The 26,744-nt window shown below is 42.1% G+C and overlaps 1 protein-coding gene across 5 annotated transcripts in view; it reads right to left on the bottom strand.

The window, feature by feature from the left end:
- The window catches only part of CAPN6 (calpain 6), a 108,545-nt gene that overhangs the window by 24,627 nt on the left and 57,174 nt on the right, over window positions 1-26,744 (bottom strand). For 3 of the 5 annotated variants that reach the window (XM_032227399.1, XM_032227397.1, XM_032227398.1), the window contains exons 9-12: window positions 25,445-25,567; window positions 22,420-22,622; window positions 20,583-20,704; window positions 4,087-4,223 (exon numbers count right to left, since the gene is read on the bottom strand). In XM_032227399.1, the coding sequence (XP_032083290.1) occupies window positions 4,087-4,223; window positions 20,583-20,704; window positions 22,420-22,622; window positions 25,445-25,567 (585 nt within the window). Of the gene's footprint in view, window positions 1-4,086; window positions 4,224-15,796; window positions 15,837-20,582; window positions 20,705-22,419; window positions 22,623-25,444; window positions 25,568-26,744 lie in introns of those variants that run through there. The other 2 variants (XM_032227402.1, XM_032227400.1) reach the window with 2 other exon arrangements.

The raw sequence follows: 26,744 nt of genomic DNA, 5'->3' as shown, positions 1-26,744 counted from the left end.
ATCAATATGGATCTCTACACTTTTGCAATGTTGTGCAAATGCAAATCTAGCTGCAGTTAATACATGAATGATTAAACAAACATTCTCTTTATTATAAATTTCAGGTAGAATTCCCAGCAGAAATGTTTCTGACTTCAGCTCAATACGTTGTTGTGTCATCTCTTCCAACCATGTCTTAATTTTCGTCCAATATTTCTTTCAATCATTTGCATCTTGTAGATGAGATTAGTGTAGGGATGGGAGATAAGATTTGAAAGCCAGAACAGTGCTGGCCACTGCTTTACTACTATGAATCAACTTGTAAACTAGCAGCTTAAGGGAGTTCTCTATTTACAACCATTCACTCAGTGACCATTCAAAATTCCAACAACACTGAAAAAAATTACCTATGACCGTTTCTCACACTTATGACTGCTGCAGCATCGCCATAGTTGCGAGATCAAAATTTGGATGCTTGGCAACTGGTAAGTATTTAGGACAGTTGCCCTGTCCCAGATGTGATCTCCCCTTTGTAACCTTCCCAGCTGGCTTTGAACAAGCAAGGCCCAGAAGGGAAGCTACAGTTGCTTAATGACTGCAAGATTCACTTAACAGCTGCAGGGATTTTCCTTAACAACTGTGGCAAAAAAGGGTCATAAAATGAGGCACAATTCACTTAACAATTGCCTTGCTTATGAAGCCCAAAATGTTGGGCTCAATTGTGGTGATTAATCGAGGACTACCTGCATTACTCTAAGGAAAAGCTTTACGGTTTCTGTACAGGTAGTCCTCGACTTACGACCCCAATTGAGCCCTAAATTTCTGTTGCTAAGTGAGACTTAAATGAATGACTGTAGTTGTTAAGTTACTATCACAGTTGTTAAGTGAATCTGGCTCCACCCATTGATTTTGCTTGTCAGAAGGTCACAAAAAGGGGATCACATGACTCCAGAACACTGCAACCATCATAAATGTGAGTCAGTTGTCAAGCTTCTGAATTTTGATCACGTGACCATAGGGATGCTGCAATGATCATGTAAGTGTGAAAAACAGCTCAATGTCCCTTTTTCCAGCATCGTTTGAATGGTCGCTAAATGAAGCATTCTGAGTTGAGGACTACCTGTATTCTTCTAGTTTAATGAAAAGAAGAACCAGGGGAGATGTGATAGCAGTATTCTGATATCTCAGGAGCTGCGACAAAGAAGAGGGAGTCAAGCAGTGGCGGGTTTCAAATCCCGTTCCAAACAGTATGGTTGGAACAGAGCCGGTGGCGTCCTCATGGACATGTGCAGCGCGCGCATGCATATTAGCACCTCCGTGGCACTCCGCAACGCTCCAGCTGCTCCATGGAGCGTCACGCAGGCACTGTATGTGCCATGCGCCTGCACGGAAGCACAGAAGCCTTTAAATACCGGTAAGGAGCGAGAGCGGGCGGGTGGGCCCTCGGGAGCACGTACCGGAACGGTATCTGGTGCTCTGGGCAAGCTCTGCTACACACGTACCGGGGTGTACCACCTGCAACCTACCACTGGAGTAAGCAATGGGTGGAAACTAATCAAGGAGAGAAGCAACTTAGAACTGAGGAGAAATTTACTGACAGTGAGAACAATTAATCAGTGGAACAACTTGCCTCCAGAAGTTGTGAAAGCCCCAACACTGGAAGTCTTTAAGAAGTTGTTGGATAGCCATTTGTCTGAAACGGTAAAGGGTTTCCTGCCTAGGCAGGGTGTTGGACTAGAAAACCTCCAAGGTCCCTTCCAACTCTGCTATTCTATTCTATTCTATTCTATTCATTTTCTCTATTCTGTTCTATTCTATTCATTTTCTCTATTCTATTTTATCCATTTTCTCTATTCTATTCTATTCATTTCCTCTATTCTGTTCTATTCTATTCATTTTCTCTATTCTATTTTATCCATTTTCTCTATTCTATTCTATTCATTTTCTCTATTCTGTTCTATTCTATTCATTTTCTCTATTCTATTTTATCCATTTTCTCTATTCTATTCTATTCATTTCCTCTATTCTATTCGTTTTCTCTATTCTATTCATTTTCTCTTATTCTATTCATTTTCTTTATTCCTATTCTATTCATTTTCTCATATTCTATTCCTATTCTATTTATTTTCTCTATTCTATTCTATTCTTTCTGGATGTCAGCAACTTGGAGAGATTTTCTGGTGGGAATGCAACATATAGACAAAGGATTTAGCAGCTTTCCACTGCATTTTTCAGGATTAAAAAGTAAAAAAAAAAATTCTGAAAGACCATCTCGCAACTGCATGCAATGACTATTCCAACTCAAAGGGCATCCAGGCTGTCAGTAGTAATAGGAAAAAAACCACATCTCTGTGGAGAAATCTGGCAGCATTCCACTCTCTCTTCCTCTTGTCAGCACTGTTGTCAGATAGCTCCTGGCAGATTTCCCTGTATAAAAATACAACTGCAGTTGCCTTCCACTTTGTAAAAATCCAGCAGTGTTTAAACTTTAAATACTGGCAAGTGAATCTAGGAAGCTGTGGCTTAGCAGAATAACAGAGTTGGAAGGGACCTTAGAGGTCCGCTAGTCCAACCCCCTGCTCAAGCAGGAGAGCCTATGTCATTCCAGACAAAGGGCCATCCACACTCTTCTTAAAAACCTCCAGTGTTGTAGGACCCACAACCTCTGAAGACAAGTCGCTCTGCTGGGTAATTGTTCTAACTATCAGGAAATTTTCCTTAGTTCTAAGTTGTTTTTCTCTTTGTTCAGTTTGTTCTGCCTTCGGGTGCTCTGGAGAATAAGTTGAACCCCCTCTTCCTTTGTGGCAGCCCCTCAAATATTGGAACACTGCTATCATGTCACCCCTAGTCCTTTTTTTCATTAAACTAGGCCAGGGGTTGGCAACCTTAAACACTCAAAGAGCCATAAAGGCCCTAACTGGAAGCCCCCCCCTTCAATTCTGGAGCCAACCAGAAGTCTGGTTGCCTCACCATAGAGTCTCCTCCTAGCACGGCATCCTTTTTCCTCTACCTGTCCTAACCAAAAGCCCTATCAATTGTGGAGCCGACCGGCGACAGGGAGCCGCAGCAGAGGGATGAAAGAGCCATATGCGGCTCCAGAGCCGCAGGGAGCCGACCCCTGAACTAGACATACCCAGTTCCTGCAATTTGGCTTGTTGGACAGATTTGGGTTGAGAAAACTGACTGATTCTAGTTTCCAGGACAAGGGCTGGATTTAAATCTGGATTCCTCCCTATATACGCCCTCTCACCTAATCCTGATCCAAGTTCTTTTGTTAAAAAATAGTTTTCATTCAACATTTTTTAAACATTAAAATCACAGTTACACTTTTACAGCTTTCCACTATTGGTATTTTTTTTCCTAATCGCTAATTTTCCATTCTAAGGCCCATTATTTTATACATATACCTCCTTCTTACACAGTCATTTTTATAATATATATAACATTTATATCTTTACTGTTACTTTCTAAATATATATACCATTTCCTTTTGTTATACTTTCTATGTATTCATTATGCATTTATTTTACATCTCTTTTCTAGCCAATTATACCAGCTATTCCATGTCTTATAATACTCTGTTTCCTCTCTATCCCTTAGTTCCATCATTAATTTATCCATTTCTGCGCATTCTAGCACCTTTTTTACGAGCTCTGCATTTATATTGGTACAATGTTGGTCTCAGAAATCTATCACAGAAGGTGTCCAAAATGTCTGTCTGCCTTACGCAGAGTTTATTTGGCTTTTATACAGTTTCAACAAGCAAAGGAAGAGCATAGGTAGCAACAGCATCTTATTGGTACATTCTCCTTGTCAATCTCTAAGACCATCCCAGCCAGGGTAGAATCTCACATAACACAACAGTTCCTGGTAGTGCTTGGTTCCGCTAATTATGTGAGCTCATAAACAGTTGAGGTGATCGGTTACTGAGATCATGGCAGTTTGCTGCGCATGTCTGTACGTAACCTTTAAATAACCTCTACAGAACAAAATGAATATTCATCTCGTGATAAGATGGATGGCAAACAAATTCAGTAAATCACTGAAATAAACATATATTATTAAGCACAAAAGTTGTGCAAATACAGATCCCATTGATTCTCTTACCTGCACAATAACGGGGCTGTCAACCTTCCTTTTGTAGAAAATAGCCTGGGTGTTGAAAACTGCAGTCCCAGTGACTTTCTGGGAGGGAGAACGGATCTTGCTGTTCTCACACTTGATAATTATATAAGGGTTGGTTTCTGAAAAAGTACATTATCATTAAAAAATATTTATAAAACCATTAGAGGAAGTACTCAACCTGTGACCACAATTGAGCCCAAAATTTATGTTGCTGCGTAAAACATTTGTGACACACCCCCATTTTATGACTTTTCTCATCACGTGTGTTGTGAATCGCTGCAGTTGTTAAATGAGTAACATGGTTGTTAAGTGAATTTGGTTTCCTCATTGATTTGGCTTGTCAGAAGGTCACAAAAGGGGATCGCGTGACCCCGGGACATTGCAGCCGTCATAAATGTGAGTCAGTAGTCAAGCATCTGAATATAAATCAGGTGAACATGGGGATGCCGCAACGGTCATAAGTGGGGAAAATGGTCATGTCGCTTTTTTCAATGCTATTGTAACTTTGTCATTAAACAGTCATTAAATGAGGATTACCTGCATTCTACTTTTCATCTTCTGCCTTTTTTTTCTGGATAAAAGATTTGCCTGCAACTAACCTCTCCCTCTTCCTCAAAGGGACGTGGTAGCTCAATGGCTAAGACATTGAACTTGTCGATCAGAAAGGTCGGCAGTTTGGCGGTTCGAATCCCTAGCGCCGCATAACGGAGTGAGCTCCCATTACTTGTCCCAGCTTTTGCCAACCTAACAGTTCGAAAGCACATAAAAAATGCAAGTAGAAAAATAGGAACCACCTTTGGTGGGAGGATAACAGCGTTCCGTTCACCTTCGGTGTTGAGTCATGCCGACCACATGACCACGGAGACGTCTTTGGACAGCGCTGGCACTTCGGCTTTGAAACGAGATGAGCACCGCCCCCCTGAATGACTAGCACATATGTGCAAGGGGAACCTTTTAACCTATCTCTCACTCTACACATGAAAGGGGCAATGCTGCAAGGAAATACAGCCTTACTCTCACACAAAAAGCACCTTATTTTCACAATGAAACCATAGGAGCCTCTCCAATTGATTTCCTGAGCACATGAACTGAGCCATTGTCATTAGGTTCGCACCAGCCGATTACCATGAGATGGGCTGGATTTGTTTCCTGGAGAAACTGGTTAGTCAAAGGGAGATTCTTGGTACATTAGAAATATGGAGCGTATGTGGTAAGGATTTGCACAAAATGGTTGCCAGATTTAACATAGCCAGTCAGACAAAATGCATTCTATAGGTAGTCTTTGACTATATCTAAATTGTTCATTTAGCGATCGTTCGAAGTTACAATGATACTGAAAAAAGTGACTGATGATCGTTTTGAACACTTTGCAGCACCCCCTGTGGTCTTGTGGTCAAAATCATGGGGTGCTTGGCAACTGGCATGTATTGATGATGGTTGCAGCCTCCCAAGGTCATCTGATCAACTTCTGTGATCTTTGGATGAGCAAAAAGTCAATGAGGAAGTCAGATTTGCTTAACAAACTTGTTATTAACTCACATCGCACTTGACTCAACTGACTCACTTAGCAACAGAAATTTTGGGCTCAATTGTGGCCATAAGTCGAGGACTGCCAGTACGTTTCATCTCTAGCTATTCCATTAGTTCACAAAGATTTTTGTACATATGTTGTGCATATGGAATAGTTTCCTTTAATGGTTGCAGAGCTAATTAGAAGCACTGAAGCAACCTTGGATGCTGATATAAAATAATCTTCTCCTCCTCTTCTTCTTCCTCCTCCTTCTCCACCTCCACTACCTTCTCCTCTTCTTCCTCCTCCACCTCTTCCTCCTCCTCTTCTTCTTCTTCTTCTTCTTCAACCTCCTCTTCCCTCTCCACCTCCACTACCTCCTTCTTCTCTTCCTCTTCCACCACTACCTCCACCTCCTCTTCTCTTCCTCCTCCACTACCTCTTTCTCCTCTTCCTCCTCCTCCTCCACCTCCACCTCCTCCTCCATCTCATCCTTCTTCTTCTTCTCCCCCCTCCATCTCCACTACCTCCTTCTTCTCTTCCTCCTCCACCTCCTCCTCTATCTTGTCCTCTTCTTCTTCCTCCTCCACCTCATCCTCTTCCACCACTATCTCCACCTCCCCTTCTCTTCCTCCTCCTCCCCCACTACCTCCTTCTCCTCTTTCTCCTCTTCCACCTCCTCCTCCATCTTGTCCTCTTCTTCCACCTCCACCTTATCCTCTTCTTCTTCCTTCACTTCCTCTTTCTCCACCTCCTCCTCTTCCTCCTCTTCTTAAGCTCCCACAAAATAAAGCAAAATAAAACCACACAGCTGGATCGCTTTGATGGAGTGTGCTCAGCTCAGCTACATATGTAATATTTTCTCCCATTGCATTAAAAAGGGCCATTTTAATATCAGGAGAAGCTAAAGACATAGGTAAATATACAAAAGTGTTGCTTCAGCGCATGCAAATGTTAGAGGGACTGCAAAACGCATGGATTCAGTTTCAAGAAGAGGCTCCATTGGGGCTTTTTCCAACCAAAAATAGACTTTGTGTGTTATCAATGGCTCACTTGTCCTAAACCCTGCTTATGATTAAAACACTTTGATTAATCGTGTTGAGAGACTCAATCCATGGTAATTGATTTACGGTGATTAATATATGGAGAGTCGCTGGCAACAATAACTTAATTGCCTGCTTAAATAATAATGGACTTGTGTTACTCATAATCTAGAAGAGGATGCCAAAGAAATTATTATGAGAGCTGAAAAAAACATCAAAATAACAAAATAGCAGTATAATAGAATTTGAAGGGACTGCAAATAGGTCTTCTAGTCCAACTCCCTCCTCAAGTAGCTGATCCTATACCAGAGGTCTTCAAACTTGGCAACTTCTCCAGCCAGCTATGCTTAATTCTGGGAGTTGAAGTCCACAAGTCTTCAAGTTGTCAAGTTTGGGGACCCCTGTCCTATACCATTCTAGAGAAATGGCTGTTCAAAACATCCAATGATGGAACACCCACAACTTCTGGAGGTAACCCATTCCACAAATTGTTCTCACTGCCAGGAAATTTCTCTTTACTTCTAGATTGGATTCTCTCTGTAATATGTTTCCATCCGTTGCTTCTTGTCCTGCCAAGTTAAAAGTTGTGCTTTTTATTATGCAGATGGGTGTGGTCCAAAAAAAGGGGCTGTTTTCACTCAGTAAATTAATTTTGTAAATCTATACAATCAACATAAAATTGCTGTGCTCCATAAATATTGAGATAAGCTTTAACACCGTGATGGCGAACTATGGCACACGTGCTAGAGGTGTTTTCCAGGCCATTTTGTGGCCGTTTTTGGGTCAAAAACGGCTAAAAAAAAAAAGGCCTGAAAATTCCCTGAAAAACGCCCCAGAAAATGGGCTGTTTTGGGGGCATTTTCCAGACTGTTTTTCAGGGAATTTTCAGACTGCTTTTCGAGCTGTTTTTGGACCAAAACCCAGCTGGAAAATGGTGCAAAAAACAGCCTTAAAACAGGCATGCGCACCCCGGCCAGCTGGTCTTCAAGTTTCCGGTGCTCCAGCACACACATATGCACATGCATGCACATGCATTTCGGTTTGGGCACTTGGTTCCAAAAAGGTTCGCCATCACTGCCTTAATAGATATTGAGCATAGAAGGGCCTTGGGAGCTCATAGCAATTCTCCCCTGATACTCATTAGGTATATTTAGATTCTGCATTTCGCCGTGCCAAGCTACCATTGTCAAAAGTTGGATATTATGGGAATTGTAGTCCAATATCCCCATTTGGAGTTTTGGTTCCTTGCATGAAAATCCTCATAAATCAGGTTATGAAAGAGACCATTGTAACCGTTACTTTTATTTATATATAAGCCACTTTTCCTATTTATATAAGTGGCTTTATAACTTTCCTACAATAATGTATGGTCTCAAAAAAGCACAGTATGAACAGATACTCAAGATGTCCATATTAATCCACGTCTATTTTTATATTGTCAATAGATGTGAATTCCCCTCTTGATATCTCAAGGAACAAATCTTGTAATGGATTTTGGAGCATGACATTTTGAAGGGAAAGGCTACAATTACCAACGAAGTCCATCAGAACATTTTCCTTCTTTCTGATATTTCTCTTACAACAATCTAGATTTATTCACCTAACTATACATTATGGTAGTTTTCAGCCAGCTATTTCTAAGACAGTCTGCCAATCATTATAAAGAACTGTTGTCTTGGCAACTTATAGCAGGCTCTGCATTTAGCCATTCACTTAATATGATTCTTAACAGAAGCAAATATTGGTTTCCTGCAGGTAACCATAGGTACAACATACACTATATTGCCAAAAGTATTCGCTCAACTGCCTTTACTTGCATATGAACTTACTGTAAGTGACCTCCCATTCCTAATCCATAGGGTTCAATATGACGTCGGTCCACCCTTTGCAGCTATAACAGCTTCAACTCTTCGGGGAAGACTGTCCACAAGGTTCAGGAGTGTGTTTATGGGGATTTTTGACCATTCTTCCAGAAGCGCATTTGTGAAGTCACACACTGATGTTGGATGAGTTTACGTGACCTACCACTTCGTGGCTGAGTTGCTGTCATTCCCAAACACTTCCACATTCTTAAAGTACAGCTGACAGTTGACTGTGGAATATTTAGGAGCGAATAAATTTCACGATTGGATTTGTTGCACAGGTGGCATCCTATCACAGTTCCACGCTGGAATTCACTGAGCTCCTGAGAGCGACCCATCCTTTCACAAATGTTTGTAAAAACAATCTGCATGCCTAGGTACTTGATTTTATACACCTGTAGCCATGGAAGGGATTGGAACACCTGATTCTGATTATTTGGATGGATGAGCAAATACTTTTGGCAATATAGTGTATGTCCCAAAGAGACCAAATTGACCAGCAAACATAACCTTTCAATCAATTAATCTTAATAAAGCTGAAAGAGATCCTGGAGGTCTTCTAGGCCAACCCCCTGCTCAGACAGAAAGTCCTAGATCAGTGATGGCTAACCTTTTTCTAAAGGTGTGCCAAAACTTTTCATGCATGCTCTATCATGCGTGCATGCGTGCCCCCCGCCTGCATGTGCAACCCCCCCACCTGTGCATGTGCATGTGATTCTTTCTCCCTTGCATGCATATACACACACCCACGTGGGGGATTTTTCACCCTCCCCAGGCTCCGGAGTCTTTCCTAAAGCCTGGGGTGGGTGAAAATGGCCTCCCCTGGCCCTCCAGAAGGCTAAAAATCAGCTGGCCAATGCACGCATGTGCGCCAGAGGGGAGGGCTGCCGTGCCAGCAAATATAGCTCCATGTGCCACCTGTGGCACGTGTGTCATAGGTTCACCATCATGGCCCTAGGCCATTCCAGACAAATAATTGTCCAATCTCTTCTTAAAGACCTCCAGGGATAAAGTCCCCACAGCTTCTGAAGGCAAACTGTTCCACTGGTTACTTGTTCTCATTGTTAGAAAATTTCTCCTGAGTTCTAGGTTGCTTCTCTCTTTGATTAGTTTCCCTCCATTGTTTCTAGTCTTGCCTTCTGGTGTTTTGGAGAATAGGTTGACACACACACACCCTCTCTTCTTGGTGGCAACTCCTGACATGACAGTTATCATGTTCCCCCTAATCTTGTGATGGTGACCCAATGGCACGTGTGTCAGAGGTGGAACACAGACTCCTCTCTGTGGGCATGCGTGCCTGGTCTTTGCCGGCGCTGGAATGCCGGAAAACAGCCTGAAAATGGCCCGAAAAATGACCTGAAAATGGCCCAGAAAATGGGGATTCCTGTGCCAGCCAGTTGGTCTTCGGGTTTCTGGTGCTCAGTCATGTGCAAGGACCAGCTGACTGGTGTGCATGAACGTGCTAGGAACCCAAAGACCAGCTGCTTGGCATATGCATGCGCACCGGCCAGCTGCTGTTTGGGTTTCTGGCACTCCGGTGCTCACACATGCACACACATCCCAATTTGGCACTCAGTGCTGAAAAGGTTTGCCATCCCTGCCCTTTTCTCTAGACTAATTCCTGCAATTGTTCTTCATATGTTTTAAGAACGGTTATAGCATATTTTTCAGAGTATAAGATGCACCTTTTTCCCTCAAAAAAGAGGGTGAAAATCTTGGTGCGCCTTATACACTGAATACAGCATTTTTTGCCTCCCGAAGCCCCACCCCTTCACCAAAATGGCCATGCATAGCCTTATGGAGGCTTCCAGGGTGCTGGGGAGGGCAAAAATGAGTGAAAAACTCATTTTTGCTCCCATAGACCCCAGGAGCACTCTATATGCCTCCTAAATTATGCATGCCCTTTTTAAAATGAAACACAGGCCAATTTTCATGAAAAACGGGCCATTTTGGGGAGGTCTGCAGAGTGCAAGCACCTTTTTAAAAAAAAAATTGCCTCTTCAAAATCTTGATGTGCCTTATACTCCAGTGCATCTTATACTCTGAAAAATACGGCAGCTAGTCTAGAGAAAAGACTCACTTTGGGATGCAGAAAAAAACTGGTTTTCCCGGTGGGCTGGTCTGGCAAAAAAGTATGTAAAGGAAAACATTTCTCAATATCAGAAATGTTGTCCCAATTAGCAGACAGGCTGTAAAAAGCACATATTTTTCAAGGACTGGGCGAGGAAATTGGCACACATTCTCATCTGTCATGAACATGATCCAACTCCCTTTATCTAACAGATTAGAATCAAGTTGAGTTTGGCAGTCTCTGTTTCCTCAACAGTGTGTCATGAAACAACATTGTTCCTTGGATATTTTGAGACAGAAATAATGTTAGGAATGCGCAAAGTGAAATGAAAGCAATTTGTTTTACTCTCTGTGCTGTTAGGCAAGTAGCTGAGTAGATGTCACATGGGAGGACATTCTTCTCTTGGGATTCAATTCAAGCATAAGAAACTAGAGACAATGCAATGTGCTGAAGAAAGAATTTGTGGTGTATATCTTGGACTCAATCCCACGTTTTGTTGGACACTGAAAAAAAATCCCTGTGAGATGGATCTTGGAGTCATAGTGGACAACCATTCAAGTATGAACCAGCAGTGTGATGCAGCTGCCAAAAAAGCCAACACAGTTCTAGACTGCATAAACAGAGGGATAGAATGAAGATCATGTTAAGTGTTAATACCACTTTATAATGCCTTGGTAAGGCCAGACTTGGAATACGGCATCCAGTTTTGGTCACCATGATATAAACAAGATGTGGAGACTCTACAAAGAGTGTAGAGAAGAGCAACAACATTAGGGGACTGGAGGCTAAAACATATGAAGAACGGTTGCAGGAATTGGGTATGTCTAGTTTAATGAAAAGAAGGACCAGGGGAGACACGATAGCAGTGTTCTGATATCTCAGGGGCTGCGACAAAGAAGAGGGAGTCAAGCTATTCTCCAAAGGACCTGAGGCAGAAAAAGAAGCAATAAGTGGAAAATAATCAAGGAGAGAAGCAACTTAGAACTAAGGAGAAATTTCCTGACAGTTAGAACAATTAATGAGTGGAACAGCTTGCTTCCAGAAATTGTGAATGCTCCAACACTGGAAGTTTTTAAGAAGATGTTGGATATCCATTTTTCTGAAGTGGTGTAGGGTTTCCTGCCTAAGCAGAGGATTTGACTAGATGACCTCCAAGGTCCCTTCCAATTCTGATATTCTATTCTATTCTATATGGTTCAGATTGCATTTTCGTTGTTGTTATGGGTTTTCACCTAGGAAGGAAGAAATGGCAAACAACATCTGAGAAATCTTGTCAAGAAAACTGCTAGGACATATCCAAGCAATGACCAGGAGTTAACATCAACTTGAAGGCAGAAGACCAAAACAAAGTAATGCCCTTCACTGCATTAAATACTTTTGGAAATATATCACAAGATGTTGAATTCAACATGTCTAAATGTACAGATACAATTTCAGTAGACTCAATTGTTGAAACTTCCATTAAGTCTCTGGAGTAAAATGAACATTATTATGATATTTAACTATAAATTATTAAGAACGATTTTATGGCTGGCTAAACTGATGGCTGAATAGAGGTTACTTTATGGTGAGGGCAGCTTCAACTTGACAGATTTTCAATTATATCATTGAGCTTTCATTCTATATTTTGTGGAATCAGACTTTTTATTAATACTACCCTCTTTAGGGCTATTTGAAGAGCTAATGTGCAATATACATTTTGATATCTTTACTAGTTTTAGGGTCCTGGTATATTAAACAAGTTTCTAAGGTCCTAAATGTATTTGGTAGTGACGCAGTGGCTCAGTGGCTAAGAGGTTGAGCTTGTCGATTAGAAAGGTCGGCAGTTCAGCAGTTCAAATCCCTAATGCTGCATAATGGAGTGAGCTCCTGTTACTTGTCCCAGCTTCTGCCAACCTAGCAGTTCGAAAGCATGTAAAAAATGCGAGTAGAAAAATAGGAGCCACCTTTGGTGGGAAGGGAACAGCGTTCCGTGCGCCTTCGGTGTCGAGTCATGCCGGCCACATGACCATGGAGACGTCTTCGGACAATGCTGGCTCTTCGACTTTGAAACGGAGATGAGCACTGCCTCCTAGAGTCACGCACAACTAGCACATATGTGCGAGGGGAAACTTTACCTTTAAATATATTTGGTTATTAGCATGCAAGTTATTATGTTTTGATCCCAAATCAAAAAACCCTTAATATTATGGAATAATTTGGATCTGAAAATAGTGGTGAAGATGTTTTATTGGCGTGATGGGAAGCTATAGCATCAATAGTAGGAGAACAACAGGCAGAATTGGGGGATGGGGGGATTAAGTGCATCATTAGCTTTGAGTCGTTAGAGTACCATGAAATGACCCAAGTCCAACCTTTCTTGAACTCCATTGACCCTTACTGAGTACTGAATTTTAGTTGACAAGATTAATGTCGGGTGCAAAGAATCAGGATCGAGCTGTTCTCCTACAATCCTTGCTCAAGCCTATATGCAAGAATCTAGTCACCTAAAGTCCAATGTTAAAATCACCCCAGATAATGGTCAGCAGAATTCAAGAGGGATTGGACTCTAAGTTAATGACTTGCTTAAGTCTGCCTCCCGGCTCTGCCTGCATTTCTCCCACATCATACTTTGAATTGGTTGATTTCCAATTGTTGTTTAAAAGAGATTGAGAGGTTGTGTTCTGCATATGAGTAATCCATAACACTTACTTAGCAATAGATACAGCTGAATCATGCATTGACTAAAATGGCTTCAGCACTCTTAGAATGTTTACTTTTGAAGATGGATCTGTTTGGTAAGAAATGTAAATTATACTGTTTCTGATTTAAAAATGAAACTGATTAATCAAAAAGGGTTATTTCATCTTTATTTGAAGGGTGTTTAAAAAGGGCTGGATTCTGGATATTTTGTGGAGTATTGGATATTGGAAAGCTTTTTAGCACATACGGTTTGGTCTTGTCCAACAATGGTCTTGTTTTGGTTTCAAAATATTACATATACTATGTCAATACAATTTGGGAAAGAAACAGTTAAGAATGTTAATGCAGTGCTGAATTATACAGTTCCCGATTGTATGAGACGCTCTGGATTTATTAGGCCTGGCAAGGAAGATAAATTGCATAACTAGAAATGAAATTGCTCTCTTGATTTTAAGGCATTGATCAATGGCCGTGATACTGAAGCTACAGCGTGTGCCGGAAGTGGCATGCAGAATCATCTCTCTGGGCATGCGAGCCAACATTTATTTTTTTATTTTTATACATCTCATTGTGTGAATTATTATTTCTAATAATTACTTTCATTTTTAGTTTTACTAACACATAAGTTCTACTATCACCCTTCAATTCTAAACTTTCTCATAATTCTGCCATATGTTGTATCATCTTAACATCTGTTTTTACTATTTTCCCCCTCTTATTTTTCCATCTATTTTAGTCCTCCCCCACCTTCCCTTATCATTCTAATATTCAAAGATCTGATCCTTCCTTTTTTCCTTATTCAATATTTCAATATGCACTTCTAACATCAATCATTATCTCTCAACATGGGCACCAGGTGGCTGCTCTTCCATTTTCTGCCACGCATGCACGCACGCACGCACACACACACTCTCCCATTTCAGCACTCGGAAAAAGTTTGCCAGCACTGATCTAGGTTATGAGTTTGTTATCTATTCTTGAAAAAGCCACTGAGTTCTAAAATGGAGAAAATGAAACAACCAGTTTCTAAATGGTCTAAAAATAAAATCTGTCAAGGGGAAAAAGATATATAAAGAACAGGTTTATAAGAACATGTTCAGAAGTGTTGATTCAAGCCATTTGATTATAAGATTTCCCTTAATTCAAAAAGGATCCTGCATGGAGCCGTGTCTTAAACCAGCTAAGTCGCTTCTCTGAGATATCGATCAGACCATAGATTGCCCAATTAGTTCCCAGGTTTACTTTAATATTTAAATATAAATATATATAATATTAATGCAATTTTGTTGAATGCCACAGCACAGTACAAATAAACCATCATCTTGCTGTTGTCAGGGTCCCAAATAACAAAATAAGCAGCCGACAAAACGGTTTGGAAACTGGGCTGCTTTTTCTGCTGAAACTGCTATTTTTAGAGGTTCTCTGCAGAATGCTTTTAGCTTCTGACATTCCCTGAGGAAGCTAGGAAGAGAAGTGAGGTGCTTTCTCAGCCTTTTTAGGGCACCACCAACAGATCAATAAAACAAATGTTTGTGGCTGCCAAACGCCGAGGGGTGGGCTGTGTTATTGTGAAGCTCTATGGAACACACTGATAACCGAAACATTTGTTATCTACATTTGGAGGCTCCAAGGAGAACAGAGGGCAAGACAGTGGTGAAATTCATTTTTTTTTACTAACGGTTCTGTTGGCCTGGCTTGGTGGGCGTTGCTTGGTGGGCGTGGCAGGAGAAGGATACTGCAAAATCTCCATTCCTACCCCCACTCTGGGGCCAGCCAGAGTTGGCATTTGCCGGTTCTCTGAACTACTCAAAATTTCAGTTCTCCAGAACTTGTCAGAACCTGCTGGATTCCTCCCCTGGGGCAAGAGTCAAAGCAAAGGTGGCAATCAAGGCCCTGTCTCTTTTTTTCTATAGTTTTTAAGCTCTGAGCAGTTGAGAAGAAGGCAACTTCACTGGCTTATCTTCTAAAAAGCATATTTTATTATTGTCATCATTGTCAGCCATTCTGTTGTGTCTTATCCTTGGCCACTCTGAGCTCAGCCCTCTCTGTGTCCCTCTGTTTCAAACTGTCTCCTTCAAATCTGCCATGGTCATTCCAGTGCCATCCTTTAGAACAGGGGTCCCCAACCCCTGGGCCATGGACTGGAACCCATCTTGGCATGTCAGAAACCAGGCCACACAAACAAACGAAGCCCATCTGCACACGTGTGGGATGTAGGCAGCACATGTAGCCACGCCTCCTCCATGGAACCAATCACAATTGCCCAAAATATTGGGGGCAGCTGATTTATATGCCCAGCCACTGAGTACTAGGACAATCCCTTCTCCTTTTTCCATTGAACACTCCCATCACGACTGACCTTTCAAGTGAGCCAGCTTGCATTACATGATTAGAAGAGAGCAGCTTCTGTTTGGAAAGCTTGACGTCAAGTGATAATTTTGGTGAGGTTTGGTTTAGGACTTCTTTGTTTCTTCTTTCTCAAACTGCCCAAGGAGCTGCTGACTCTGTTCTACGGAGGAATTATTGAGTCTGTCATCTGCACCTCCATAAATGTCTGTTTGGTTCTGCAACCCAACAAGACAGACACAGACTTCAGAGGAGAATCAGAACTGCAGAAAAAACAATGACTGCCAACCTGCCTTCCATTGAGGACCTGTACACTGCACGATGGCTGTGAAAATATTTACACACCCCTCGTATCCTGGACATAAATTGTTTCAACTGCTACCCTCAAAATGATGCTATAGAGCACTGCACACCAAGACAACTAGACACAAGAACAGTTTTTTTCCAGAACGCCATCACTCTGCTAAACAAATAATTCCCTCACCACTGTCAAACCATTTACTAAGGCTGTATTACTATTACTATTAGTCTTCTCATCGTTCCTATCACCCATCTCCTCCCATTTATGACTGCAGGACTGTAACTTTGTTGCTTGAACCTTACGATTTATATGGATATTGATTGTTTCCTGATTGCTGATTTGTACCCTATGACTATCATTAAGTATTGTACCTTAGGATTCTTGACGAATGTATCTTGTCTTTTTATGTCCACTGAGAGCAACTGCACCACAGACAAATTCCTTGTGTGTCCAATCACACTTGGCCAATAAAGAATTCTATTCTATTCCATTCCATTCCGTTGCATTCCATTCCATTTTTTTTTTGCAGTCCATAGGATATGTAAAGGTCACCTTCAGTCACTTTTGTGCTGTAAATAGGAACCTTTTACTGCTTTATGGAAGCATCCATGACATGCTGTCAATACTTTTAGGTATGATAGTTAGATGTTGCTCTCAGGATTACTGAATTAGCATTTAGGATTTGCTGATTAAGGTCAAATAAGAGTCATGTGAATAACAAGCCCCATCTGAGATACTCAGTGCTGGGAAAAGTCCTATGAGGGTAACGTAGAAGAGGGCTCAGATCTTTCTGTGGTTTATAGAATTTACTAATCTAGGAGTAAAATAGCCCAGAGTTCCAGAACTACAACTAATTATTAGAAATCTTGACTGTGAGGTTCCCCAAGACTCTGCCAAATGTTCATTATTAATGCAACAGATGGGAAAGATGATTAAATATATGGAGAATTATGGGTAACTCTGTTCAGTTGCTTTAGTTAACATTTAAGTACATTTCTATTTCAATGAAACAGCACCAGATTCCTTTAGCCTTGCCAATTCCTTTGTCTCCATCTGTGAAGAGGCTGGCTCTCCACCTGATTCAGGCACATGAAAGATGGACAGTTCATAAGGCCTTTTTAGTGGTGGGATGTAGTTTGGATTCCCAGGAAGGAGGATCTGCCTCTCAGAGGGCAAAGAGACAATGGAGCTTGGAATGTCTGTTAGGCAGGAAGAGGACAAAAGCAGCCCCTTCAAAAGCAGCAGCAGTTCACAGAATATATCTGTAGTTATGTAGACAGTTGCTTTAGTCTGGCAAGATTCTGTCTGCAGGTAAACAACAATACAGAAACTATCATATTTTTGGGGTTATAAGATGCACTTTTTTCCCTCAAAGAAGAGGGTGAAAATCTGGGTGCATCTTATACACTGAATACAGCATTTTTGGCCTACCGAAACCCCGCCCCCTTTCCTTTACAAAAATCGACGTGCAGAGGGTTTGGGAGACTTGCAAAGTGCTCCTGAGGGTCGGGGAGGGCAAAAACGAGCAAACAAATGGGCCTTTTTGCCCCCCCCCCCACAGGAGCACTCTACAAGCCTCCCAGAACCCTCTGCATACCCCTTTTTTTGCAAAAAACAGCCCATTTTTCACAAAACAGCCCATTTTTTGCTCATTTGGGGGGGGGCAGCACCCAGGAGCATTTTACAAGCTTCCCAAACCTCTGCATGCCCCCCCCCCCCGCTTTTGTGCAAAAAAATGAGGTGTGCAGAGGGTTTGGGAGGCCTGCAGAGGGCAAAATTTTTTGTTTTTAAATTTACCTCTTCAAAATCATGGTGGGTCTTATACTCCGGTGTATCTTATAGTCTGAAAAATATGGTACTCAAAACTAACTGTCATTCTTGGTTCTTGGGGGCCTGACATCTTTCAACATCCCATATTTTCTTTCTTTTTTTATTACACTCTTGTACTCTTTCGATTCCTTTCTTTTATCTTTCCCCTTGTGATCTCTCAAACTCAAACAGCGCATTCAGGTACAGATAGAAAGCAAGAATCTTGTTGCTCAACTAAGAATAAAAGAGACCCCAGGGGAAGATCTAATTCCTCCAGAGACCATTAAAAACAGGCTAAACTTGTGGGCCCCAATTTTGGTCTTGCTCTTCACCTATTGCCAAGCCTCCAAGGATTGGGGGCTTGCAATCATTATCCCCATATATAAAAAAGGAGAAAAGGATGGTCCTGCCAACTACAGATCAATCAGCCTCCTCAACATAATCATAAAACTCTGCAAAACATATAGAACAGAAATGTCTGGCTGAAACAAGAAAACATACTTGCAAAGGGAACTAGCTAGTTTTAGGGTGGGCTAGTCCACCATTAATCAATGCATTCAGAAAATCCCAGTCTTCACTTGGGTCCCGTTTTCTTGTTCTCCTTTTAAAAGGATCCAGAGCAAGATAATAGAGAAAATGTCACTAAAGCCATTTGCTAACCCAAGATCTAATTCTGGTGGAGAGGCAAACAATTTAATTTGATTTATAGGTTTTTGCTGCTGCTATTAAGGAAAGTAGCAGAAAAGCATCCGAAAGCAGTATTTAGACAGCAGAGGGCACTGGTTAACTTTCAAGTAAATTGGCTTTTGCATTGCCCACATGTTAGTAGGACATTCTGATATTGATTAAGGCTGTAGGAAGGCAGAAATCAATTACTGCTTTATCAGCAAAAGCACATATTTAGCAAAACCAGCGGTGGATGCTCAATATGTACAACAGCATGGACAAATGCTCAATAATCAAAAGGGATTTATATTAGTTTTGAATATTGCATCCCGTTCTTTTATTTATTTATTTGTTTGTTTGTTTGTTTGTTTGTTTTGTCAAGTGTGTATAAGGTAAGAGATATAAGTATAAACATGATTATGAATACATGGATACGAATAAAAGGGAACATTAGGACAGGGACAGTAGGCATGTTGCGGGCGCTTATCCACACCCCTTACAGACCTCTTAGGAATGGGGTGAAGTCAACAGTAGACAGTCTAAGGTTAAAGTTTTGTGGGTTTGGGGAAGAAACCACAGAGTCGGGTAGTGCATTCCAGGCATTGACCACTCTGTTGCTGAAGTCGTATTTTCTGCAATCGAGTTTGGAATGGTTTACCTTGATTTTGTATCTATTGTGTGCTCGTGTATCGTTGCAGTTGAAGCTGAAGTAGTCATTGACAGGTAGGATATTGTAGCGAATAATTTTATGTACTATGCTCAAGTCAGACCAAAGGTGGCATAGTTCTAAGTTGTCTAAGCCCAAAATTTCAAGCCTGGTGTGATAAGGGATTCTGTTGCAAGCAGAGGAATGGAGGACTCTTCTTGTGAAATACATCTGAACTCGCTCGATTGTATTAATGTCTGATATGCAATGCGGGTTCCAGATAGACAGTCATCACACTACAAATTATTCTCAACATCAAAAAGATGTGGAGACTCTAGAAAAAGTGCAGAGAAGGCCAACCAAGTTGATTATGGATCTGGAAGCGAAAGCATATGATGAACAATTGAGGGAGGTAGATATGTCTGGTCTAACAAAGGGAAGGACTAAGGCTAACATGATAGAAGTCTTCCAGTACTTGAGGGGCTGTCACAGAGAAGAGGAGGTTGACCTATTTTCCAAAGCACCTGAAGGTAGGACAAGACGTAATGGGGTGAAAGATGATTAAAGAGAAGACCAACCTGGAACTAAGGCAGAATTTCCTGACAGTGAGGACAATTAATCAGCGGAACAGGTTGCCTCCAGAAGTTATGGGTTCATAAAGTTTTCAAGAAGAGTCATTTGTCCAGAATGGCATAGGATTTCCTGCCATAGGCAGGAGAGTTGGACTAGAAAAGCTTTGCGGTCCCTTCTAATCCTATTTTTCTATATTTAAAATCACTGAAATGGCCACATGCTTCTTCTGCATTACATCGACAATCATAAGTGGGATTGTAGGAAGTTAAAACTCACCCTTCTGCTAGAAAATGAAATATTTTAGGAAGTATTAAAAGGGCATAATATTTCCTCTAAAAGGGAAGCAGAAACTCAGCTCCCCCACCACCTTTGTCAATGGACCACTAAGGCCTGAGCAAGACTATCCTACATAACAAAGATCTACCCCCTTCAGGCAGACCCATCTAGCAAACAGAAATTCCCCACAAGGCACCTGGGAAAATTACATCAGCCAGCAAGGCAAAGAAGCTTGGGTTTCAGGAGAGCCTACAAAGTTACCTAAGACACCCACCCACCCCAGCCCGGGAGTCTGACAACCAATCAGAATGTGTTTCTTACACAGGAACGGTAAGTTCTGGGGTGGGACCCAGAAAGGGCATAAAACCAGGGCACACTCAGCCACTCCTCCTCTTTTCTGTTCAGGACCACAAACCATGTGATCCTGTCCATCATTAAAACCATCTTTCCAAGCAGCTTCCATGTTTCCAGTGTCTTTTTCCCCACTTGGAACTGAACCCAGAAGGACATTTCTTCCAACACAAGCATGGAGAGTCCTAAATGGTTAGTCCTTTGAAAATTTTGCACTGGGTGTAACTAAGCAATAACTCCTCCAGTGAACCACAGATGGGCACTAGGAGTAAAGGAATGAATGTTTTGATTTTGGCTTCACTCAACTTTTCATTGCTTGGAAAGCATTTTGGCAGGACTTACCCCCATGACGGTTTTGACTCTGGAGTCCTTCCACCCTGTAGACCTTAACGAGGGACATCCTCTTAGGGACACCCAGCAGGATATCCAGACAAGACAGTCTGGGTTTGTTCAGTTTCAGCTCCCTGAAATATCAAAGTGAAATAGGTATGTCGGTTGGAAAGAAAGAGTAGTAGCTATGTACATTCCATCGGAACTTTATAGCCTAGTTCGGTGATGGCGACCCTATGGCACACAGAGCCCTCTCTGTGGGCACATGTGCCATCGCCAGCTGCTCTTCTAGTTTCTGGTGTGCACATGCCTGCCTGTGAAGACCAGTGGGTTTTCATGGGTGCTGGAATGCCAGAAAACAGCCCGAAAAACGCCCAAAACGGGCCATTTTGGGGAGCATTTTCTGGGCGTTTTAGGGCCATTTTGGGGCGCATTCTCAGACTGTCTTCTGGGTTGTTTTGGGGGCATGATCTGGGATGTTTTATGGGCCATTTTCTAGGCTGTTTTTTTGGCCGTTTTCAGGCCATTTTTCAGCTGAAAATCAGCCTGTAAATGCCACCCAAATGCCCCAAACCCAGGCATGAGCAGGCCAGCCAACTGGTACTCAGGTTTCCAGCACTCCAGTGTGCGCACAGACATGCACATGTATTTTGGCACTAGGTGCCAAAAAGGTTTGCCATCACTGGCCTAGTTCAAGCCAAGGATTAGCCAGGATTGTTAATATCAATTAATATATACTGGGCTAAAAATAAAATTTGCTAAATGATACACCATATTTTAATGGTTTCGTTTTAGTTCATTGTTTGGAGTCACCCCAGATATTAGGGGTCTTTGGTGTTCACTGAACGTACACTAGGACTGATGATATTACCTAGCTGGGTGATGAAACTGGGTCGGCAAGAAAACAACCAAGGTCAGAGAGCACGAAGGATGCCTCATTTCAGCCCTGAGCTACAAATATTTGCCTTTATCAGTCACACCAGATATTGTCTGTAAGCCATTAGATAGCTATTTATGATGATAAAAATTATTTACCAAAATACGGTATGGATGATGAACTTTAACAATGGTCATCATTCCATGGTATCACCTAGGTCCATGATGTCAAACCTATGGCACATGTGCCAGAGGTGACACGCAGAGTCCCCTCTGTGGGCATGTGTGCCATCACTAGCTGCTCTTCTGGTTTCTGGCCAGCTGATTCTTCGTGGGTGCCAGAGCGCTGGAAAACGACCTGAAAATGGCCTGAAAAATGATCAAAAACAGCCATTTTCCAGGCCATTTCTGGGTCATTTTTCAGGCCAAAATGGCTCTGAAAATGTCCCCCCAAATGGCCTGAAAACAGCCTGGAAAACAGCCTGAAAACGCCCCCCAAACAAGAATGTGCATGCCAGCCAGATGGTTTCTGGTGCTCTTGCACCCACGAAGACCAGCTGGCCAGCATGCATGTATGTGCTGGAAACCCGAAGACCAGCTGGCTGGAGCACGCAGGCACATGCAGGCACGCACATTCCAGTTTGGGCACTCGGTACCAGAATGTTTCACCATCACTGACCTGGCTATATACCCAATTACCATTGATTAGTTTGCAATATGGAGCAGTGCCGTTATGTGGATGAAAACTGCAGGAACTCAATGCATACTGTTTTCATCATGATAGACCCAAAGTGTCATCACCACCGAAGGGCCTGGAGCGTTCATCTTGTTCCACATAACTCCATGACTATCTTGCTTCCTTCATGCATTGGGTCAGTCTTCCTTCATCAAATGTTGGGAAGTTTCAGTGAAGGCTAGCAAAAGTGGGGGTGAGAAAAACCAAAAGCCCCATTGCCAGAAGTTGAAGTCGTACCTGAGTGCTGATGGAACATCTGTGAAGAGCCTCAGAATAAATTCCCCTTCAGTGTTTGGAGAAAAAGTGGTTGGGATCAAAAGATATCGGCCTTGTTTAAGAAGCATTTTTAAATGCACAATGCGATTGTTCAGGTAGGTGAAGTTAGTTATCCTCTCTTGTATTTTCAACTGGTGCAAGCGATAGTCTCGATTATCTTCCACCTAAGGTTAGAAAAGAAATGTAGGTGTGGCATGTTATCTTTCACAAAGGACTTGGCTTTTTAAAGGCTATTTTCATCTGGATTCCAACAATTAAGCTCAACTGCTGTTCAAGGAATAAAAGAAACATAATCTCGAGTTGGAAGAGAACTTTTAGTCCAACTCAAGCAGGAGACCCTAGCCCAGTGATGGCGAACCTTTTTTGGCTCATGTGCCAAAAGTGAGGGGAGCACTCTCCCCATTTTTGGAGTGCTTTTTTCGCCCTCCCCAGGCTCCAGAGGCTAAAGGAGGGCAAAAACAGCCTCCCCCACCCCCAAGTGGCTTCAGGGGCTTGAAGCCTCCGGAGCACGAAAAATTGGCCCTATAGGCAAAGCAGAAGTTCGGGAATGGACTTCTGGTTTGTCTGTAGGGGTGTTTTTCATCCTCAGGAGCCTTCAGGGAAACCTCCTGAAGTGACTTCCAGTTTGTCTGTAGGCCCGTTTTTTACTCATAGGGTCGTTTTTTGCCCTCCGGAGCCTTCAGAGAAGTCCCCTGAAGGCTCCAGAGGGCTACAACCGGCCCTACGAGCAAACCAGAAGTACATTCCTGAACTTCCAGTTTGCCCATAGGGCTGGTTTTTCGCTCTCCGGAGGCTTCAAGGAAGCCTCCGGAGGGCAAAAAACGGCCTCAAAAGAAGTCAGAAGTCAGCTGGCCAGCGCATGCGTGCCCTGACAAATACCACTGTGTGCCACCTGTGGCACATGCACCATAGGTTCACCATCACGGTCCTATACCACTTCAGTTTTCCAAACTCTTTTTTGAAACCTTCAGTGTTGGAGAACTTGCAACTTCTGGAGGCAAGCCCTTCCACTGGTTAATTGCTCTCACTGTCAGAAACGTTATCCTTAGCTCTAGGTTGCTTCTCTCTTTGATTAGTTTTCTTCCGTTGCTTCTTGTCCTGCCTTCAGGTGCTTTGGGGCAGCCCCTCAAATATTGGAACATTGCTATCATATCTTCCCTAGTCATTCCTTTCACTAGACTAGACATACCTAATTCTTGCAACTGTTTTTCATATGTTTTGGCTTCGAGCTCCCTAATCATTTTTGTTGCTCTTCTTTGCAATCTTTCTGGAGTCTCAACATCTTTTTTTATATTGCAGTGACCAAAACTGGATGCAAATCTATGGGAAAACAACCTTATAACTCATCCTTGATTAATTATGAGAAATGGAACTGGCAATTCTATATTTGTATTTCTATTTATTTACCTGTATAAGGTAACAAATATAAGTATAAACATGGATATAAACAAGAAACAAGGAGCACAGATACATGGGGACAGTAGGACAGTATGATAGGCACATTGGTGCACTTATGCACACCCCCTTTATGGACCTCTTAGGAATGGGGTGAGGTCCATGGTAGACAGTTTGAGATTGAAGCTGTGGGGGTTTGAGGATGTAACAATGGAGTCAGGTAGAGCATTCCAGGCATTGACCACTCTGTTGCTGAAGTCATATTTCCTGCAATCGAGTTTGGAGCGGTTGAGTTTGTATCTATTGTATGCTTGTGTATTACTGAGGTTGAAGCTGAATAGTCATTGACAGGTAGGACATTGTAGCATATACCGTATTTTCCAGAGTATAAGACGCAGCTTTTTCCCTCAAAAAAGAGGCTGAAAATCTGGGTGTATTTTATACACTGAATACAGCATTTTTTGCCTCCCAAAACCACACTCCTTCACCAAAATGGCCATGCAGAGCCTTTAGGAGGCTTTCAGAGTGCTCCTGGGGGCTGGGGAGGGCAGAAATGAGCGAACAATGGGTGGTTTTTTTCCTCAATTTCCCCCCCCCCCAGCCCCCAGAGTCACTCTGTAAGCCTCCCAAAGGCTACGGATGCAATTTTTTTTTGACAAAAACCGGGCCCGTTTTCGCGGAAAAAAAAGCAATTTTTTGCTCATTTTTTGGGGGGGCACCCTCTAGGAGCACTCTACAAGCCTCCTAAAGGCTATTCATGCCTTTTTTTAAAAACGGGCCAGTTTTCGCAAAAAATGGACCATTTTTGGGAGGTCTGCAGAGTGCAAAAACGTTTTTAAAAGAATGTTCATCTTCAAAACCTTGGTGCCTCTTATACTCCAGTGCATCTTATACTCTGAAAAATACAGTAATTATGTGTACTATGCTTAGGTCAGACCATAAGCGGCGTAGTTCCAGGTTGTCCAAGCCCACAATTTCGAGCCTGTTATAAGGGATTCTATTGTGAGCAGAGGAGTGAAGGACTCTTTTTGTGAAGTCCCTCTGGACCCATTCAATTGTATTAATGTCTGATATGCAGTGTGGATTCTAGGCAGATGAGATGTATTCTAGAATTGGTCTGGCAAAGATTTTGTATGCTGTCACATATGAGCAGAAATCATATGATTTATAATGACAGTTCTGGTTGCTTTGTTAAGCAAATCCTGTGTGGTCACAAAGCATGAGATCCCATGACCACAACTTACAATTTCCTGCCAGTTTTCCCATTGACTTTGCCTGCTGGAAGCCAGCAATGAAGGTTGCAACTGGTGATCATATGACTGTGCAGTAACTATTGTAATTGCACACTGATTGCCAAGAGCCCAAGTCACAAACATAAGGATACTGCAACAGCTGGAACTTCAAGGACCACTCATAACTCCCATTTGTTCAGTAATTTTGTAACTTCAGTTGCTGAACAGGTGCTAGTTAAGTGAGGTCTACCTGTACATGAAGACAGATGTTACGGAATAACAATAAAAATAAAAATATAAGATACATGATACATCAACTTTCAGAGCAATTGTTTGAGTACAATTGGATGGAGACCTACTTTGAAAATTTCAAAGCCAATAACAAGATTATCTCCTGCCCCTTCTTTCCGGTGAATCCGTTGGTCCTTCTGTTGTAGCGAGATCAAGACTTTGTCTTCCACCTTCTTAACATCAAAAATATACTGGAGAAAGAGAAGTTATAGGCAAAACTGCTATGAAAACAGACAAGCAACGGGTAGGGAAGCAACTGTTACTAAAGCCTTGAGCAGGCTGATTGTGACCCGTCAAAACCGTGCTCGACTAAGCCGTGCCCGATTAAACCATGTTGCTGACGTCATCAACAGGGCGACAACAGCCAGCACAGAGAAAGAAGGGCGCTTTAAATAGCGCTTTGAAAGCAAGCCGATTCAACTTAAGGTAAGGGTTAGGTTTAGGGTTAGCTTTAGGGTTAGGTTAAGGATTAGAATTAGGTTTAGGGTTAGGTTAAGGGTTAGGTTAAGGGTTAGGTTTAGGGTTAGGTTAAGGATTAGAATTAGGTTTAGGGTTAGGTTAAGGGTTAGGTTTAGGGTTAGGTTTAGGGTTAGGTTTAGGATTAGGTTAGGGTTAGAGTTAGGGTTAGGGTTAGGGGTTAGTTTAGGTTTAGGGTTTGCAGCGTGCTTCTGTCTCCGCGCTGTTGTCGCCCTGTTGATGACGTCAGCTACGCGGTTTAGTCGGACGCGGTTTAGTCGAGCGTGGTTTTGTGGTGGAACCCAGGCTGATTGATATCTTAGATCTTTCCAGTGCTATACATGTTTCTGCATATAGCAACCTCAGACAGCAGTTAATGCAACTTTCCCCAACTAAGTACAGATGATCAATGCCATAATCTCCCTGTCAACTTGTAAAGCGTTTCCATGACTACTATCAAGTCAACATAGAAAAAGGGAGGAAAGGGAGAATTCCATGCATACCTTTGGCCAGAGTCAAATCTTATATTCCTACAGCTGGTGTGTGAAATGCGCATATTGATAGCCTGCCATAGCACCTTGTTGATGGATGTGATTTATGACACAGACGGAAGGGAGGGGATACAGGGGTAAAGTTCAAACGCAATTAAGCAGAATTCAGTTTTGGCTCCACAGAAGAATATGCCAAAATGTTGCTCCTAATAAATGAATGGTTTTCTTTTGAGCTTTATCTCGAGGCTCGTATATTAATTAGGTCATCCATTGGAAACTTCACAGCTTGAAGGCTCTTTGGATGTTGAAGTAGATACTTGGAAAATACTAAACCTCCTAAAGATTAATTCTGAGTTATGGGAACTCTTATCAGCCTTATTGATGGAACCTCTGAAGGTATCTGATTAGCCAATGTTGTAAA

This window comes from Thamnophis elegans, chromosome 12 (assembly GCF_009769535.1).
Source record: "Thamnophis elegans isolate rThaEle1 chromosome 12, rThaEle1.pri, whole genome shotgun sequence".
Taxonomy (NCBI): Eukaryota; Metazoa; Chordata; class Lepidosauria; order Squamata; family Colubridae; genus Thamnophis; species Thamnophis elegans.
This window is presented reverse-complemented; position numbering and strand designations above follow the sequence as displayed.